The sequence below is a fragment of the Drosophila miranda genome, chromosome 4 (assembly GCF_003369915.1).
Source record: "Drosophila miranda strain MSH22 chromosome 4, D.miranda_PacBio2.1, whole genome shotgun sequence".
NCBI lineage: Eukaryota > Metazoa > Arthropoda > Insecta > Diptera > Drosophilidae > Drosophila > Drosophila miranda.
The window spans coordinates 4,085,327-4,102,802 of record NC_046677.1 but is presented as its reverse complement, the minus strand read 5'-3'; the positions used below and the strand labels follow the sequence as shown (position 1 = coordinate 4,102,802).

The 17,476-nt window shown below is 45.1% G+C and overlaps 5 protein-coding genes across 7 annotated transcripts; 1 reads left to right on the top strand and 4 right to left on the bottom strand.

Annotated features, from left to right (window-relative positions):
• Positions 1-343: 343 nt before the first annotated feature.
• On the bottom strand, positions 344-4,317 carry LOC108161474 (putative gustatory receptor 28b). Of its 2 annotated transcripts, none has more exons than XM_033393932.1 (3): positions 3,611-4,317; positions 757-1,317; positions 344-684 (listed from the first exon to the last, which is right to left on the bottom strand). In XM_033393932.1, exons 1-3 carry the CDS (start codon positions 4,313-4,315, stop codon positions 556-558), a joined length of 1,395 nt encoding a protein of 464 aa, XP_033249823.1. In that variant the 5' UTR covers positions 4,316-4,317; the 3' UTR covers positions 344-555. The 2 variants fall into 2 exon arrangements, with proteins under 2 accessions (XP_033249823.1, XP_017151231.1); XM_017295742.2 differs by lacking the exon at positions 3,611-4,317 and adding an exon at positions 2,256-2,888.
• Positions 4,318-7,221: 2,904 nt separating this feature from the next.
• LOC117189041 (putative gustatory receptor 28b) lies at positions 7,222-8,881 on the bottom strand. 2 transcript variants are annotated; one of them, XM_033393931.1, is made up of 2 exons: positions 8,605-8,881; positions 7,222-8,545 (listed from the first exon to the last, which is right to left on the bottom strand). In XM_033393931.1, the coding sequence occupies exon 2, from the start codon at positions 8,036-8,038 to the stop codon at positions 7,250-7,252; it is 789 nt and encodes a 262-aa protein (XP_033249822.1). In that variant the 5' UTR covers positions 8,039-8,545; positions 8,605-8,881; the 3' UTR covers positions 7,222-7,249. The 2 variants fall into 2 exon arrangements, with proteins under 2 accessions (XP_033249822.1, XP_033249821.1); XM_033393930.1 differs by having other exon boundaries at positions 7,222-8,549; positions 8,605-8,880.
• Positions 8,882-9,062: 181 nt separating this feature from the next.
• On the bottom strand, positions 9,063-9,827 carry LOC117188670. The gene is made up of 2 exons (XM_033392859.1): positions 9,159-9,827; positions 9,063-9,095 (listed from the first exon to the last, which is right to left on the bottom strand). Exons 1-2 carry the CDS (start codon positions 9,825-9,827, stop codon positions 9,063-9,065), a joined length of 702 nt encoding a protein of 233 aa, XP_033248750.1.
• Positions 9,828-10,174: 347 nt separating this feature from the next.
• Positions 10,175-11,159, bottom strand: LOC108161445 (uncharacterized protein CG13380-like). The gene is made up of 3 exons (XM_017295706.2): positions 11,010-11,159; positions 10,621-10,946; positions 10,175-10,557 (listed from the first exon to the last, which is right to left on the bottom strand). Exons 1-3 carry the CDS (start codon positions 11,011-11,013, stop codon positions 10,417-10,419), a joined length of 471 nt encoding a protein of 156 aa, XP_017151195.1. The 5' UTR covers positions 11,014-11,159; the 3' UTR covers positions 10,175-10,416.
• Positions 11,160-12,268: 1,109 nt separating this feature from the next.
• Positions 12,269-13,249, top strand: LOC117189155 (uncharacterized protein CG13380-like). The gene is made up of 3 exons (XM_033394223.1): positions 12,269-12,414; positions 12,478-12,803; positions 12,867-13,249. Exons 1-3 carry the CDS (start codon positions 12,411-12,413, stop codon positions 13,005-13,007), a joined length of 471 nt encoding a protein of 156 aa, XP_033250114.1. The 5' UTR covers positions 12,269-12,410; the 3' UTR covers positions 13,008-13,249.
• Positions 13,250-17,476: the final 4,227 nt, after the last annotated feature.

Genomic DNA, 17,476 nt, shown 5'->3' with positions numbered 1-17,476 from the left:
GAGGAGGTTCAGATGGGGGCCCGGAGACAAGGTCATCAGCAAACAATTGCCTCGAGTTCAGCGCGATTCCGTGACCCGGGCATTTTTTGAACCACTCCACCGTACTACACGCTATACATTTCAATTGGCAAACAATTTATGGCAAGCGTGAAAAGGCATTTAGGGCCCACGCAACCCGACCAAAAGTAGCAATACGCAGAAAGGAAATTTCACTCAAGATATTAAGAGCATTAACCTGATGGGTTTGTCGGCTAAACCACAAAAAAGGGGAAGGAATAAGCGGACTCTCTAACTCAATTCAGACGAAAAGTTCTACTAAAACAGCACTTTAAATTCTTTTTTACGATTATTTATTGCCAATAATTAATTGGAATATAGACAACACTTTGAAAGCAACAAGAACAAACATTTACATACAAAAAATACATATTCTGGTACATGGTAGTTGCACAAACATCTGGACGTACTCGTATTCTATATCATTTCACCCCGGCTCCATCGCACTCACTCCACACCCATAATTGGTAGTATATTCGTAACTACATACATTTACATCTAATTTGTATGATTCGTTATATTATTGAAGGTCTCACAACAAGAATAATAATTCCCATTGCTATTGTGGGGGGAATTGGATGTGAACTGCAGCAAGATGATGAGATACGTGGTCAACGCACCACTGATCTGTTAAAGAAGATAAGTGAAAATTAGTGAAATACTATACATACTATTCTATTATTCTATCCAACCACTTACCGTAAAATACAAAGTTCTATCGATGTTAAAGAGACCCGCGGCTGTAAAATTGATTTTCAAGTGCAGTAACTGCATGGAAAATTGTTGTAGCTTTTCCTTGACCTCCGGGCTTTTGGTTTTGTTCATCAGAGAGTGGACTATGCCTCCAGTTTTTTCGCTCTTCTTGATGGCCCGATTGCTGCCCTCCACAATCGAAATGATGGCAATCAAGTACAGAATCATTTGACATGAGAAGAAGGTGACAAATTCCACCGTTTTGAATTTGCTTTCGCGCTTCGATTTGCCCAGCAATGTCTCCAGAACATAGTACGCATCGAAAACAATAATCAGAAAAGCAATGGATATGATCGTAAGCAGTTGGTAGGTGAAGTATTTGTTGGCCGTGGCGGCAGCCTCGCAAATCAGGTGATGTATCTCCATGGATTCCTGTATAATCTCTGCCGGATCTTTGGTCACAATTGTGTACATGGAAAAGGAGTCGAGACATTGGAGGGAACGTTGCTTCTGGACCACTCCCTTCAAGCTGTGAGAGTCCCACTGATGGGAGAGGTTCTTCAGGACCTGCAAATACAACAAATGAATTTTTCAATGAATAACTTTAGAATCAGATCTATCTTAACCTTATGTAGAGCACTCAAGTAGATGCGCAATTTGATCATCAAATTGCCCGCCAAAAAGCAAACGGCACAAACTATGAAATGCGGCGAAAAATAACTAATAACCGAGGATATGGAGAATGTGCCCGCATCTCTCATGCTGATAATGAGAAAGCTGCAAGTGATATAGGCCGTCATAGTGCCAGTCATGACGAGGACCAAGCGATTCATACGCCGTGCTGCAGGTCCCTGGTGATGGGTTATCCCAACCCGCGGAAACGACTCACGTTCCAGGCAATCGAATACGGCCAGGACATGCAGCAGCTTCCGACGCTTGGCCAGTGATATGAGGAGTATGGCTAAGATGCCTAACATTCCATTGACTTTCTGCAGGCCATCGATCACATTCGAGATATCCGACAGAAAGAAGTTTGACATCAGGGAGCGAGGATCGAGGGCACTGTACATAAAGTTCACAACGTATACAATCATGCGAAAGATGATGTTGAAGTAACCAAAGTAGGATGCACTGAGTCTGCTGCTGCCGGCGGATGTGCTGGTCACATAGTAGGGCACAATGCCCAGCCAGAGTGCCAGCCACAGGGTCACCCGGTAACAGGTGTAGACGTCGTGAGGACGCGCCATGTAAACCAAACGATTGAACAGCCGCATGGCGTATGAGTAACGTAACCAATTGAGTAGCTTCCGACTCTGACTCGCCCGAGCGGGATGGTAATCTCTATGAATAATGAGACGCTAATGAAATGGAACTATACCCCAATTGATGGGATGATTACCAATAATCGTCCTGACTAATACGCAGCTAATTAAATAAAGAGCTTCAAACGGCGGACAGGACAGTAAAACATGTCATTCAATTATTCTACAGTTTCAGTTTCACACCTTATTCAATGCTTCCAGGTGCTGCCACAGACGATGGAGGAAGGCTCCAAACAGGATCACAGTGCTCAGCAGAAAGATCAGGGGCACATAGAACGCCACAGCTGCGGGATAGCTGGGCCTCACATCGTTCCGCAGCAGCATCCAAGTGGAGCTTATTCCATACGCCAACTGCACAGTGGACATCAGAAAGAGCTGCGAGTGCCTCAACCTCATGATTGCCGGATAATTGAAGACCACACCCACATCCAGTAGATGTCCATCAATACGGGATATCAGATTGCAGAGGTGAATCAGCAGGCGCACCCGGATGGTGCTGCACAGGAAGAGTATGGACATGCCTGTCATGCCAATGAATTTTTGGAGCGATTCCCCGACCTGAGATATTTCGGACTTGAAGAAATAGCCCACAATGCTCTGCTGCTGGATGAGGGCCGTGAGGAAGCAGTAGCTGAAGAAGCTCAACTGGATGAGGGCATTCAGGTACCCTATTTTGCTAAGCTGGTAGTGTCGAGCCCCTGTCTCGCCCCTGAGTCGGAATGGCGTCAGACCCAGGATGAAGGTGCACAGGAGCAGCGTCTGCTCCGAGCCGTGGGCATCTCTCGGGTGGAACAACTCCCGCCAAAATCCACTCATCGCAAGTGCAACGGACAACTGTTATCCATTCTGTGGACACAAGTTCCTTTTATAGCTTTATCCTAAAGTTCAGTTCTCTCATTAGTTCTTAAAGTTTTCATGGCCCAAGAACCCACATACCCACACCTTGGACTTGATGGCTGGCTAACTGTTGTCTACTCTTCGCCGCTGACAGGTCAGGTAATGGAAACCCGTCCATCACACATTCAGCAAGTTTTTATTTAATGACAGTTTTTACCCTCATTTTGTTGGCCAGCGTTTATGAAATTATAAAACTTGTGGGTTCATGGTTCATGGTTCATGGTTCATGGCCAGTGTCCGTGCTAATTAAATTAATTGAATTGTATAAGGAACCACGCTTTAAGGGTTTAACCCCAAGGTAATAAGGTTTCTTGGTGAGTATTGTGATTGATTTGGGAATTATTAAATTGGTGGGAGAGACTGGGCGATAGTTTTCAAGAATAGGAGAGGGAATTGTTTGAGTCTCAAGTCTATATAATTTGTATGACGTATGAAGTGCTTTAAGAGTAGTTTGCCTTTGCCTCTGAAATAAACTTCATCTCTTACCAGTCTTTGGATGAGGATTTCCCCAAAGATATGACGAGCTTAAGAAGTACGAACTATCTTTGGGGGATCAAGACATTAAACACTATGGGAAGGATATAAGATCTCTCAATATAACAATTTTTTCAGAACTGAAACAAAGCCTTTTTAAACATTACCTTATTTACCATCACCAGACGCATCTCCACCAGATACGTAAAGCAAGTGAAAACGGCAATGGCTATGGAGATGACTGTATGTTGAATGAGGAAGGTGAAGTGCAATGCCATGCTGGGGGCCACTAGCGAAGAGTACAGCACGGAGAAGGTGCCACAGGTGAAGCAAATGTTCACCATAAACATGGAGAACAGAATCATATAGCTGAATCGCAGGACCTTGCTATACATGATCTTGATGCCAACGGTCTGCAGTTGCATGTCCATAGTGTGAAACTTCTGAAGGCAACGCTCCAAGCGATGGTTGGGGATGATGGACGTCAGATAGATGACAGTGACGCCAATAAAGCCGCTAACAATCTGCATCATGTCCCCAAAGTAGGTGATGCGGGAACGGAAGAAATAGCTGGCCACGGACTCGCAATTGTTGAAGATCGTGAGGGTATAGCAGATGGCATAGAGGGTTATGTGGATAATCCCGTTGACAAAGCCGAATATGGTCTTTTTGATGTCCTTGCGGCCTGTGGCACTGTCGCTGCTGATGTAGAAGGATGTGAGACCGTGCCAGTAGGTCACATGGAAGACTGGACGCAGACACTCGTACAGCTGTTTGGCGGAGAGGAAACGACGCACGCGACGGCGCAACGGCTGGCACAGGCCGGACTCGACCTCTATTTCCACCGTATCCGTATCCTTGCCCGCTTCCATGATTCTGGTAGTGTCCGCTCCGTTTGAGCTTCGCCCGGCAACTGACGCCAGAGACCACAAATGATTTGCATTTCTACCAGGCACCTCCTCCCAGGAAACTCTGCCATTAGGTGGGGCCAGCAGGAAAAGTAAATAATTTTCCATTTTTATGTACTGTCCCGGTCTAGACAGCCGTTTGGCAAGCTGCCTTCCGTTCGGGGTCCGACCATTAACCTATTAGCTTAAGCTGCTGCATTTTAATTAATGGCGTTTCCCCAGGGGACATCTTTACCCCAGGGTATTCTCTGTCATGGTCCGATTTCCCCACATTCAGGGGAAGTTTTTCCCGCGTGTCTTTGTCGGTCAACCTGCGGGGATATTTTCTATTTGGATCAATGAATGACCAGAGACCAATAATGATGTTCTCTCCCCTTTTTCTCTGCGTTTATTGACCCCCATCATAAGCCTAATGAGTTTTATGGTTTCCGTGAAATGCTCAAATGAATTTATGTCAATTGTTCAACAGGATATTGCTATGGTTATTAGGTGTGTGTGTTCTTGTGTCCTTTTGTCAGGTGAGATTTCGCCCAGCTTGCGCGGAAGAGTGCCATCGGACTTAAGGGTATGATTAAGATGGTTTCCATTGAGTTCGTTGGCTGATTTAAATAATGCGTAGAAAAGTGAAACTTTAATGTTGCGAGTGATTCTAAGAGTACTCTTGAATTTGCATATTTTTGCATTGAAAATCGTTTAGTTGAAAAAGGGTGAATCACAGAAAGAATAATATAGGAGTGCCTGTAAATATGTCATTTTGTTGAATAATTTTATTTAAATCGCAGTAGAGATACAGGGATGATTTTCGATACGAAACGATGCGAAATCAACCCTGGTGTCTCAATTTCAACCAGTTGCACCTTTTTTCATGGGTGAAAGATACCAACCGTTTAATTTTTGAAATTGAACACATGACAATGGGTAATTCTTTGTCCATAGCACCAATCAGCACTTTGGGATGAGCGAAATATTTAATATTTGGAATGTCTGTGAAAATAGTGTCATTTCTAAAAAGATTGCATTTTAAAATTAAAATGAGAGCTCTTTCCGTCTATCCAGGACCCTGTTTCAGCGCCAGGCCTAACCAGGACGACTCCCCGACGGCTTTCAATCTTCTGAGCTACAATGAAGACGGTGGTGGCGGGGGCGGCGTGCGACGCTCGCACCGCATCAAACAAAAGCTCCAAAGGCCGAAGGTCAGCCAGGGAAGGGTCGTTGCTTTCAATCCGCCGTCCATCAGCATGGAGGACCAGATGGCGATGCTGGCCAACACGGAGGCCATCAACGAGCAGTTCCTGCGCAGCGAGGGCCTGTTCACGTTCCAGCTGCTCCGCGAGAACCAATACAGATGTTCCAGGCAGGTGAGCCAGGAGAATGCGGAGATGGAGTGCAACTGCTACTTCACTGGCGATGAGGAGGCCCAGTCCCAGGAGTATCTGTTCTGCGGATCGGGCTGCATCAACCGTATGCTGATGATCGAGTGTGGTCCGCTGTGCTCCAACGGAGAGCGGTGCACGAACAAACGCTTTCAGCTGAACCAGTGCTGGCCCTGTCGCGTCTTCCGCACCGAGAAGAAGGGCTGTGGGATTACAGCCGAACTGGCGATCCCAGCCGGAGAGTTCATCATGGAGTACGTGGGAGAGGTGATCGACAGCGCAGAGTTCGAGCGACGTCAGCATCGCTACGCAGAGCAGCGCAACCGGCATTACTACTTCATGGCGCTGCGGGGTGGGGCCATCATCGATGCCACGATGGGGGGCAACATATCGCGTTTCATGAACCACAGCTGCGATCCCAATGCAGAGACCCAGAAGTGGACGGTCAACGGGGAGCTGAGAATCGGCCTCTTCAGCGTGAAGAGCATTATGCCAGGGGAGGAGATCACCTTCGACTACCGGTACCAGCCGTACGAAAGGATTGCCCAGCCCTGCTACTGCGAGGCAGCCAATTGCCGCGGCTGGCTCGGCAACAAACGCGAACCCGAATCGGACAAAAGTGGGCAGTACCGCTTTCGCCGGGATACGCACTAGGAAGCTCCCCATCCGCACGAGCGGCAACAATAACATCTGCTCAATCACCACCCAGCGGAAGGCCAACAATCCCACCGAAGGACAGCCCCGGGCGGAGATTTTCCGTCACCCGGAAACGGGTGGGACAATGCAGCCACACCATGGCTCACTGTGCAAGGAGCAAAGGCCATCCGTATTCGAACGTAGGGTGGCGCAGGACGGGGCAGAGAAGCCTCCCTGCCCTTCTCATACAACACGGAGACGGGCCAGTGGCTCCCCAGAATTGAACGATCAGGACACCACTTGCGTGGATTACAAGATGCATGGAAAAGCATGGATGCCTTGCCGCCATATAGGCATTGTGATCAGACGTCCCACCGAGCATGCGAAGAAGAAGGCGAAGGAGCAGCTGCAGATAGATCCTCGTGTACTGCGTGCACCTGGTACCTGCTCCTTCCTTTAAAACCAAATCCTACTTCCGCAACGAAACCTTCTCATTGATACGATTCAATTAGAATTAAACCAATGGTCTGCCCATTACAAAGGATTCCTCAAGAGATAAAAAGAAGGACTAGAATATAAGTGTAAGCAAATTTCTTCGATTCAGATCATCATTGGAACCAGACAACGGCACTCATATACCAATCTCTCAATTACGAAATTACATCCAAAACAAATCACAAGTCCACGAACTCAGTTTCCTCCATTTGCCGTCATTACAGACCGCCAAAAATAGGCAACACTTGTTGACCATAACTCATAGTCAGTCCTCTCCACTCTATGTCAAACTAAATCAAAGCACACGATCTTTGAAGAGCAGCAACCAGGTTAAACCAATAAAAATACACAGCAAAGCACTCTTGTGTTTCCCTGGATTTACATAAATTAATTTTCACTTCACTTCATTGGGGCACGAGCAATAAAGCGACGTGATGGTAAAAGCGATTACCCTCGGACAGTCACGCTGTCTGCACCTGCTTTTTGTGGCTTTTTGCGGGTAAATATTTACCAGAGGCACTCGCCCCCTCACACTCACCTGATTGATGATACTGAGACGACGCTCGAAGCTGAAGGCAATCACGCAGAACAAGCAAATCGCGATAGAAACAACTGAATGTTGCAGGAAGAATGTCATACAGACACAAAACGAGGGCGTCACATCGAGGGAGACGAGCAGCCGGAACACGCCCACAAAATACACACCCAAAATGAGGAGCTTGAAGACCAGCACCAGTATCGAATATCGGAAGATACGGGAATACTTGACGCGCACCCCAATATTGGAGAAGTTCGTATCGAGACTGTGAAGGATCGTCAGGGTTCCCAGCAGCTTGCAACGTTTCAGGATGGCCGAAGTGTAGATCACAGCTCCGGCAATCAGGCCATTGAAGATCTGCAAACGATCGCCGATGGTGGAGATTTCCGTGCGAAAGAAGTAGCCCACAATGGACTCGCCCTGCCGCAACGATGAGATGTAACAGAAGCCGCACAAGCATATGTAGATGAAGATATTGAATACGCCAAAGCAGGACATCTTCAGATAGGATTCCCCCATCTTCCGACGGACCACATGGAACGGCGTCAGTCCGTACAGAAATGTGAGGAAGAACAACGGACGTAGTGCCTCATAGACCTGTGATGAGATGAAGTACTTGCGCACCCGACGTAGCGCAGTGGACATGACTATCAGGGGGAAACAGAACAGCCAACAGCAGGGAGCGTTCACAACCGTCCGGGTGAAAGTGTCAATGCGAACTGGCTCACAAATGGATAACGATGTCCTACGAAGAATTTAAACGAGCAAACGATGCGTACGAGTGGTGGAAGGAGCTGTGGCGAAAATAAAAACAAATGCCGGCAGGCGGAAGTTATGCCCAGCCAGAAGCTCATTATGATGTTGCCTGGGATTTGCAACAGCCAGTGGCAGGGCAGGGCAGGGCGGCAGCAACAAGTGTCCCTGTGTGGGAGTCCGTGTCCTTGTTGGAAGAGAACATGGCCAAGGCGACGACGCCTTGAATTTTATTCATTTGCTAGGCCAGAATGAAAGCTGCCAGCCAGCCAGCATGTGTGTTGTCTGTCTATGTGCGCTTCGTGACGGGCAATTCATTATCTTCATTATCGTGTGACACTCGGGTAATCGCATATCTGGTCACACTTCAACTATCCACGAGTGTACTAGGGGGCTGGGCTAGCTATGTAGAAAGTGTGATGGGTGAGGTATGGGGTTGTTCCTGGCCATTTGCTTACCATAAGCTGATCAGATTTCTTCTTTCAATTTGCTTCGCACAGGGTTTCTCATGGGCATAGGTTAGTTAAGACTATAGTCTGATTGACAGGTGGAATATGATGACAGAAATAGCATAGCTTCATATACTTTAAGCGATAAGTCCAACCAACGACTATACAATTTCCAAGATGATGCATGAGACCCCAAACCCCATTTCTATGGCGGTGTTTTTTTTATGGAGCGGGCACGCTCGGTGTTTCAATTCTATCTTTACGCTTTCGGACCCGCTGCCTACTCTACTTCGCCTGTTCGTCAATGCCCTGGGCAGCTGAGTCGGTCCCCAGCATCCAATAAATAAATACACAGTTTCTGGCGAGGCGCATAGGTGGTCCAATGGAACCAAATACAATATACGTTGCTTGGGGATGTCAGAGCAAATTGATGAGTAATGCGAGGCCAAGGGTAGCCCAAAAGAGAATTAAAGAATGGGTGGACCATTCTTGGAGATTTTCTTTATAGTTGCCATATCAACACAAATCAGCACAGTTTAAACTCCTCCTTTACATCTACTCACCGTATGCAGATAGTTTAAGCGGCGTTGAACCGTTCGCTTGATTAAAGAAAACATGACAATTGTCATGGATATGGCCATGAGTTCGTAGACCAGGATGAAGATCAGCTGCCAAGAGGCGCGCACCTCCATCTGGGCCAGGCACACCAGACAGGTGACAGTAATAATGGTGTCCAGCAGGGCAACCAAGGCCAAAACCAAGGTGGCTACTCCAAAGACCGCATTGAAATTGACGGGGTGGCGGAGCCGGTCCAGGCGCCGATCCACCTCCATAACATCCTCGATGAATCGCTGCAGGTGTCGGCGCAGCAGCAGGGGCATGATGAAGGTAAAGACTGCCGACCAAATTCCACAAATGTTGTGGAGCCGGGTGCTGAACTGCGAGATCCGATTCTGCATGAAGTAGCCAATTAGGCTCTCGTTGTGGAGATTGATGTACGTGTAACAGTAGGCGAGCAGCACCCATCGGGAGATGGCATTGACAAATCCATACCAGGATTGCCGCATCCCGGACTCCCCCTTTGCGCTGTGAGCCACCACGAACGGTGTAATGCCCAGGACATAGGCAATGGCAATCAGCATCTGGATGGCTCCGTAGTAGTCACGGGCAATGAGCGCGTCGCCCACCCGCCGCCTACAGGCCCGATATGACTTCAAACCGCTACGTATCATGGGTAAACTCCGACTAAGTGTCGATCCGCGGCATACTTTTGTGCGACTCTGTCTAATTTAAGTTATCACCGGAGTGCTTCTCCATATCGCAGATTAAAATGCATATCTCGGTACGGCACTGTTGGTGTATGGCTGCGGCTGCCATGGCAACAAGTTTAATTTGCAATACCTGATAGAATCGTTGCCCCCCCGCGACGTTATCTAATTCGTTTCACCAATTAAGGAGGGTACTTGACTTATTAATTCATAATATGATGAGCTTAGTTCAAGTGGAAGGAATAATGTGCATTATTATACATAGGCACACAGTAAAAAAAGGGAACGAGCATGGGCTACACAGTAAAATATCATTGAACTGCAGTTTTAATAGGTATGATATTCAGGCAATCATCATATTGATTTGTAATTTTACAGATTGTCTTTTTACCAGCAACAAATAAAGAGTGTTTCCCGCACAACACGCACAACTTCAACAGAGACTCCAGACTCATCTGGGTCGCACGATTTAAAAAAAAAACTACTTTTCTTTGACAAGTTTCTTGGTATTGTACAGTTCTTGATTCTGATGCTGGCGAGTATCAAACTCGATTTACAGAGAATCATCGGGTAGTTGAGCGTTCTCTATCTTACGGATCTCAGATCTCGGATCCCAGGTCAAATCAGATGCCTTGATCTTGTCGCGACTCGCCGAACAGTAGGGACACTGGCGAAAGTCCATCAGGAAAGTCTCCTATGGGCACATGTGATGTTAGACCATAACCAACAGTAAAGAAAAACCTAGGAAAGAACTCACCATTGGATGCTTCTCGCATATTGTGGCAACACGTCCACGGAAGTAGTGGCGGCAGCGACTACACTCGAGGGGCTTCATCGGACGCTCGCATATGCATTTCTTAACAATGTCATTCTTTGATTCCACATCGGACTCGAACTCCTGATCTATTTTGCACAGATTTTTGTAGCCGCTCACGAATGCGTCTTTTTTGACCTGCATGTTATTCTTCTGGCCAAAAATCTTTCGTGCCGGACTGCGGTATGACACGTCACGCAGCGAATTTCCGTTCAGATTTACGTAAATCGAGTTAAGACGGGTGAAAATTGCGTCTTGATCTGTTCCCTCTTATACCGGAATTGTAAGAATAATTAGCCCCACCGCACACTTGTGTTCAATGAAAGTCTTACCCATTTTTCTTCTGATTTATAACACGACTTTATGTTCAGCAATAAGAATAAATCCGACCTCAACTAATGCTTGATTGAATGTTCCGAATTACAATCTACTTTACACAGCTTACTTATCCAATGCAAATCACCTCGAGAATTTTCTAAGCTCAAAGACAAATGACGCCTTTTGCAAAGCCCACTTTTATTTTCAAGTAACGGGGCTGCTGAACGTTAATTGAATTACGATGATCCCCGCTCCCAACAGAGATTACGAATTGTTTATTCCTTCTTAGAGCATATTTCATGATATGTTTTCTCAGATAAGCGGCCCGAGGCTTTAACCTTCTCTTTTCCGTGTTCTGCGCCTCTCTGGTGATCTTCCCAATCTCGGGTTCGGAAATGAGGCCGATTTTTGGCAAATTTAATGATGTAACCATCAAGATTTTTTGCGAAAATCGTGAAAAAACTTATGTCCTTTTTTCGGATGGCAGCGGACAGGCAGGATTCTCCTGATCATAAAAAGACATGCCACGCCCCGATCGGCTTCCGTATCGCTTAGATATATCCAAAATTTGCAAAAAATCGAGATTTTGATGGCAGTCAACAGGCAGGATTCCCACGGTCCTGGGAGAGTAGGCCCTGCACCAATCTGGCCCTATTTGTGTGAGATATAGCCTTCCGAAGATTTGGATGTGCATATCTTTGAGATACTGGTTTTTCTGCACGCTATATCTCAGCGATACGGCAGCCGAGTGCTGCATCGGTGTCCGCGTGCACGCAAGTGGTATTCCGGGCCACACGATGGGGCGACCTGCTAAATTGAAAGGAAGACTTACATAAAGTAAATGAATAATAACTTTACTTAATAACTTACTTAATAACTTTACCTGGCGGGGTTAGAGGAGAAGATCGCAAAGTACGTCGTAAATCGTAAAAATGTGGGTAGGTAAATAATGTACCAGCTGCTGGCGCGATGCACGCGATCGTGGATGCAGTATCGATCCGGCAACAGCAAAAAGAGTTCAAAAAGAGGGAGCGCGCGACAACTGATTTAAAGTGGGAAAATCACCAGAGAGGCGCAGGACACGGAAAAGAGAAGGTTAAAGCCTCGGGCCGCTTATCCGAGAAAATATATCATGAAATATGCTCTAAGAAGGAATAAACAATTCGTAATCTCTGTTGGGAGCGGGGATCATCGGTATTCAATTAACGTTCAGCAGCCCCGTTACTTGAAAATAAAAGTGGGCTTTGCAAAAGGCGTAATTTGTCTTTGAGCTTAGAAAATTCTCGAGGTGATTTGCATTGGATAAGTAAGCTGTGTAAAGTAGATTGTAATTCGGAACATTCAATCAAGCATTAGTTGAGGTCGGATTTATTCTTATTGCTGAACATAAAGTCGTGTTATAAATCAGAAGAAAAATGGGTAAGACTTTCATTGAACACAAGTGTGCGGTGGGGCTAATTATTCTTACAATTCCGGTATAAGAGGGAACAGATCAAGACGCAATTTTCACCCGTCTTAACTCGATTTACGTAAATCTGAACGGAAATTCGCTGCGTGACGTGTCATACCGCAGTCCGGCACGAAAGATTTTTGGCCAGAAGAATAACATGCAGGTCAAAAAAGACGCATTCGTGAGCGGCTACAAAAATCTGTGCAAAATAGATCAGGAGTTCGAGTCCGATGTGGAATCGAAGAATGACATTGTTAAGAAATGCATATGCGAGCGTCCGATGAAGCCCCTCGAGTGTAGTCGCTGCCGCCACTACTTCCGTGGACGTGTTGCCACAATATGCGAGAAGCATCCAATGGTGAGTTCTTTCCTAGGTCTTTCTTTACTGTTGGTTATGGTCTAACATCACATGTGCCCATAGGAGACTTTCCTGATGGACTTTCGCCAGTGTCCCTACTGTTCGGCGAGTCGCGACAAGATCAAGGCATCTGATTTGACCTGGGATCCGAGATCTGAGATCCGTAAGATAGAGAACGCTCAACTACCCGATGATTCTCTGTAAATCGAGTTTGATACTCGCCAGCATCAGAATCAAGAACTGTACAATACCAAGAAACTTGTCAAAGAAAAGTAGTTTTTTTTTTAAATCGTGCGACCCAGATGAGTCTGGAGTCTCTGTTGAAGTTGTGCGTGTTGTGCGGGAAACACTCTTTATTTGTTGCTGGTAAAAAGACAATCTGTAAAATTACAAATCAATATGATGATTGCCTGAATATCATACCTATTAAAACTGCAGTTCAATGATATTTTACTGTGTAGCCCATGCTCGTTCCCTTTTTTTACTGTGTGCCTATGTATAATAATGCACATTATTCCTTCCACTTGAACTAAGCTCATCATATTATGAATTAATAAGTCAAGTACCCTCCTTAATTGGTGAAACGAATTAGATAACGTCGCGGGGGGGCAACGATTCTATCAGGTATTGCAAATTAAACTTGTTGCCATGGCAGCCGCAGCCATACACCAACAGTGCCGTACCGAGATATGCATTTTAATCTGCGATATGGAGAAGCACTCCGGTGATAACTTAAATTAGACAGAGTCGCACAAAAGTATGCCGCGGATCGACACTTAGTCGGAGTTTACCCATGATACGTAGCGGTTTGAAGTCATATCGGGCCTGTAGGCGGCGGGTGGGCGACGCGCTCATTGCCCGTGACTACTACGGAGCCATCCAGATGCTGATTGCCATTGCCTATGTCCTGGGCATTACACCGTTCGTGGTGACTCACAGCCCAAAGGGGGAGTCCGGGATGCAGCAATCCTGGTATGGACGCACCACCTATAGATGCAGAATATGATAATGCGTGTACGGCAATACATTTAAATTCGCTGGACCGTCAAGGGAAGCAGCAACAAAACGTGTGTGCTGTGGTAACACAAGCAAAGTGTTGCTGAGCCAGCCCGGCATGATGATGCGGCGGTAACCGAACGCCAGAACCGAAAACCCTGGCATCTAATCCAAATAATATTTGTGCGGAGAATATACCTCCAAACATTTGTTAAGTCTGGCTCAAACTGTAGCAGTACCGACTGGTATTGTCTGGTAACGGCAGTCGAAGGAGACTTACCCCGAAAGCAACCTCGAGGCACTCGGACTAGGACTTATCAATTCAAGCCAGCCTACTCATTGTAGCAATATTAAGCAACACACCAAAAATACTTTTATATGACCAGCTCTCCGTAACCGTTTTCACCAAACATCATATGATATGTTTAATATTTGAAATATGAATCACTGAAACAGACGAGTATACCACCCAGCATCAAGCGAAATAGTTGTTGCTATACTCAAAGGGAAAAGGAGTACATGGCTTTTTCGTTCTCAAAAAATCAAATAAAGAGTCAGCCGGAGCAAACCCGAAATTTCTGGATCCAACACTAAAAAATTAATAAGTCCGCTCTGGGGAAGTGTTGTGAAGTAATGAGAAAGCTGAGATGTTCAGCTCTAACTGACCGAACGATTCAAATCCATTCAGTCGCCTGTTCATTCAGGGCCTAATAAATACTCCTTTGAGTAGGAAAATAGCTATGAGGACCTATGACAAATCCTGATATCAGCACGCTCGTTTTTGTGTAAACAAATAACTAAAGGCGAAGGGTCAAATGATAAGTTCAAATAGAGAGGAACAAAAAAACATTCTTTTAGATGCCTGGTGTTCCGAGTGTGCTTCTGACTCTGATAATAATCTTAGGCAGTGATAGAAAACCCTTGCAAAAGTATTACCAAATCGAACCAAAAACCAAGCGAAATATAAACAACAACCACACGACGAGTAGCGACTGCTGCCATCATCTTCATCTGCTGCCAGAAAAATGAACAATGCAAACGAGATTGCACAATGGATCCCCCGGCTTAATGAGCTCTCAGCTGCGTTTTGTGTTGTCGTTGCCTCCAACGTCGTGCCTGAATGCAACAAATCATGTGTCTGGCTCAGAATTTTTGTCGCACATTTTCGCCAACAACATATCAACGCCATAGTACTAAGCCACCAACAAAAGCCAGTCATAACACTAACAAAACAAAATGCAACCGCGCTGGAAGAAGGTCTTGACGGGTCGGTCTCTTAGATGGGGATTTTGCTCTGGCTTGGTCTGGTCTGGTTTGTTCCGAGCTTCGGTAGTTCCTCCATGACAATGGCGCCGCGTCGGCATTGAGCAAAAGCAGCTTTGGATTCAAGTCAACTTATTTGTCTTATTTTTTCACACGTGCAGTGGTATGGTATGGAAATTTTCTATCCGCTTGAAGGGTTGCTACAAAAAAGAAAAAACAAAAATAAGTGATTTGCAAGTAAAATTAAAGAATCGGTTTCAAGCAGTTGAAAATGGAATGGTTTTTAGTTGAATTGCAAACTGAAGTGAAGCTAAACTTGAACCTGAAATGGTTTACTAATATCAAAATCATATAGCATAGCTATACATCTATATTTTGTGCCACAAGAAAAGATTCTATACAATGCCAACTCTAATGAGAAAAGCATGGATCAAAGTTCATTTTATTTGCAATCGACTTTGCAGCTCGGTCTGTGTACTCTTTATAATCATCAGCTTTAATCAGGCAAGGGAATACAGGAAAATCTTTACAAGAAAGTTCGGGATCGAAATTACCATTCTGAAGATAATTTTTCTGCTCGGGATACTGATGAAAAGATGAATTTGAAGCGCATCTTAAAATAATATCAATTTGTTGACCCGCAGCAGAGTGCAATCGTTCATTTATTCAAATAAATATTTGTTCACCTTAATAAACTTTTGTGCAAAAATTAACATAATAAACAGAGTAATGGAAAAGTTCAAAAATGTTTTGTTTCCCTTGAACAAAGTGAACCGAACCGAACTAAGCTGAACAATTATTTGAACAATATTAGTTTCCAACATCTATTTTGATGCGAATTCATTTCATGGCCAAAGACGATGAAGGTTTTCCTCAATTGACAAGAAAACAAAATACGTAAAGAGCCGCAACTAAATTAAATAAATAATTGTTTTAGGTGGAAAATATTTTGGATAAAGCTCGGACACGATCGCTGATGAAACCCCTGACATTTCGACCACCAAACAGTGTGGAAAAATAGTTTCTTTTTATTTTGATTGCTGATGGGTTACAGAACCCAAGGCGTCGACGCCACGTGATGCGGTGGCAAAGAGTCAAAGTCAGTCACTGGGTTATGGTTACCTTACCTCAGCCATGGAGACAGACAGGCAGACAGACAGACAGACGTTGGTCGCCATCGACATCCACATACACAACCACACATCCGCACATCCGCACATCCGCACATCCGCACATCCATGCATCCAGCAAGAGAAGAAGAAGAAGAAGTTAATTAGCATTCGCTCCGTCTCAGACCAAGTTAATTATGTTATGTTATTGTAAGTTATCTGGGTTTACGCTTTGTTACCGCACTTCTTTTCGAATGGCAACCGATTCTCTTGTCCCATGCCATCATCTGTCCCTGGACAGTAATGATGTCTAGGAATAATAGGATTGGATTGAAATGGAATTAAAGTGAATCAAGAAAGAGACAGATCTTGGAGAGGAAATTTTGTAAGTTAAGAGACTTTTAGGTTTACCTAGTGAAAAATTATCATATTTTAGGTCTAAGAGAAGCTTCTGTACAAAATAAATGGTAATATAAACCGTGTCAATCTCGGAGCCACTGCCCCTTACCATTTCATCCGCTATCGACCCGATAAAGAGTTTTTATGTCAATCTAATGATGACTTTCCTTTGGCAGTCGCCACGCAATGCGAATGTTACATAACTCGACACAAAATTGCGGCTCAAACAATGAGCCCAATTGTAATTAAAAAGTTGTCTGCTCAATGGGAATGAGGTTTACTTTGCTGACAGAGAGGCAGAGACAGAGCCAGAGGCAGAGGCTGGGGAGAGATGATAGATGTCAAATGGTAGATAAAGCGACCCAATTATGAGTATGTGGCGGGACGGTGTGGGATGTCGCCAATTTTGTGAAATACATACTATATACGGAGAAGGAAAGTGAAATTGCAGGCAATGGAAACATACAATCCAAATGTGTGGCCCACACCAGGCTCTAGGTATCATAAAATACGAGTCGAAACACAACATCTATGCTGCATGGTGTATGCTGTATGCTGTATGCTGTATCCATGACGTGACGCCTAAGGTCTCTCGTACTTAAATTCATGGTAAACAGAGTTTTATTTTTATTGTTGCGCTGACGGCGAGACCCATTTTTAATTGTTGCTCGCCTCTGGGTACCCATTTGGAGTGCAGATCTAATTGCAGCCACAGCCATGGCTATGCTTTTTGAATTGTCTGTGTGTCTATATCTATTTTGATATTTTATGTTTTCTGTGTACTTTTCTGTATGTGTGTGTGTGTGTGTGTGTGTGTGGCAGCGGCCTTTAGCAAGTCAGCATTCTTCAAGTTCAAGTTCGGGCTCCCCTCCATCATTATGGCGATCAAAGTTTGGCGCTGTTCAC

Excerpts from the sequence above, each read along its gene's own strand:
- LOC108161474 (XM_033393932.1), bottom strand. The coding sequence starts at position 4,315 with ATGGAAGCGGGCAAGGATACGGATACGGTGGAAATAGAGGTCGAGTCC. Across the intron at positions 1,318-3,610 it reads GTCTGGTGATGGTAAATAAG|GTCCTGAAGAACCTCTCCCA; the intron begins GTAATGTTTAAA and ends TTGTATTTGCAG. Across the intron at positions 685-756 it reads ATAGAACTTTGTATTTTACG|ATCAGTGGTGCGTTGACCAC; the intron begins GTAAGTGGTTGG and ends CTTCTTTAACAG.
- LOC117188670 (XM_033392859.1), bottom strand. The coding sequence starts at position 9,827 with ATGATACGTAGCGGTTTGAAGTCATATCGGGCCTGTAGGCGGCGGGTG. Across the intron at positions 9,096-9,158 it reads GCTTAAACTATCTGCATACG|AAAATCTCCAAGAATGGTCC; the intron begins GTGAGTAGATGT and ends GCAACTATAAAG.
- LOC108161445 (XM_017295706.2), bottom strand. Across the intron at positions 10,558-10,620 it reads TATGCGAGAAGCATCCAATG|GAGACTTTCCTGATGGACTT; the intron begins GTGAGTTCTTTC and ends ATGTGCCCATAG.
- LOC117189155 (XM_033394223.1), top strand. Across the intron at positions 12,804-12,866 it reads TATGCGAGAAGCATCCAATG|GAGACTTTCCTGATGGACTT; the intron begins GTGAGTTCTTTC and ends ATGTGCCCATAG.
- LOC117189041 (XM_033393931.1), bottom strand. The coding sequence starts at position 8,038 with ATGTCCACTGCGCTACGTCGGGTGCGCAAGTACTTCATCTCATCACAG.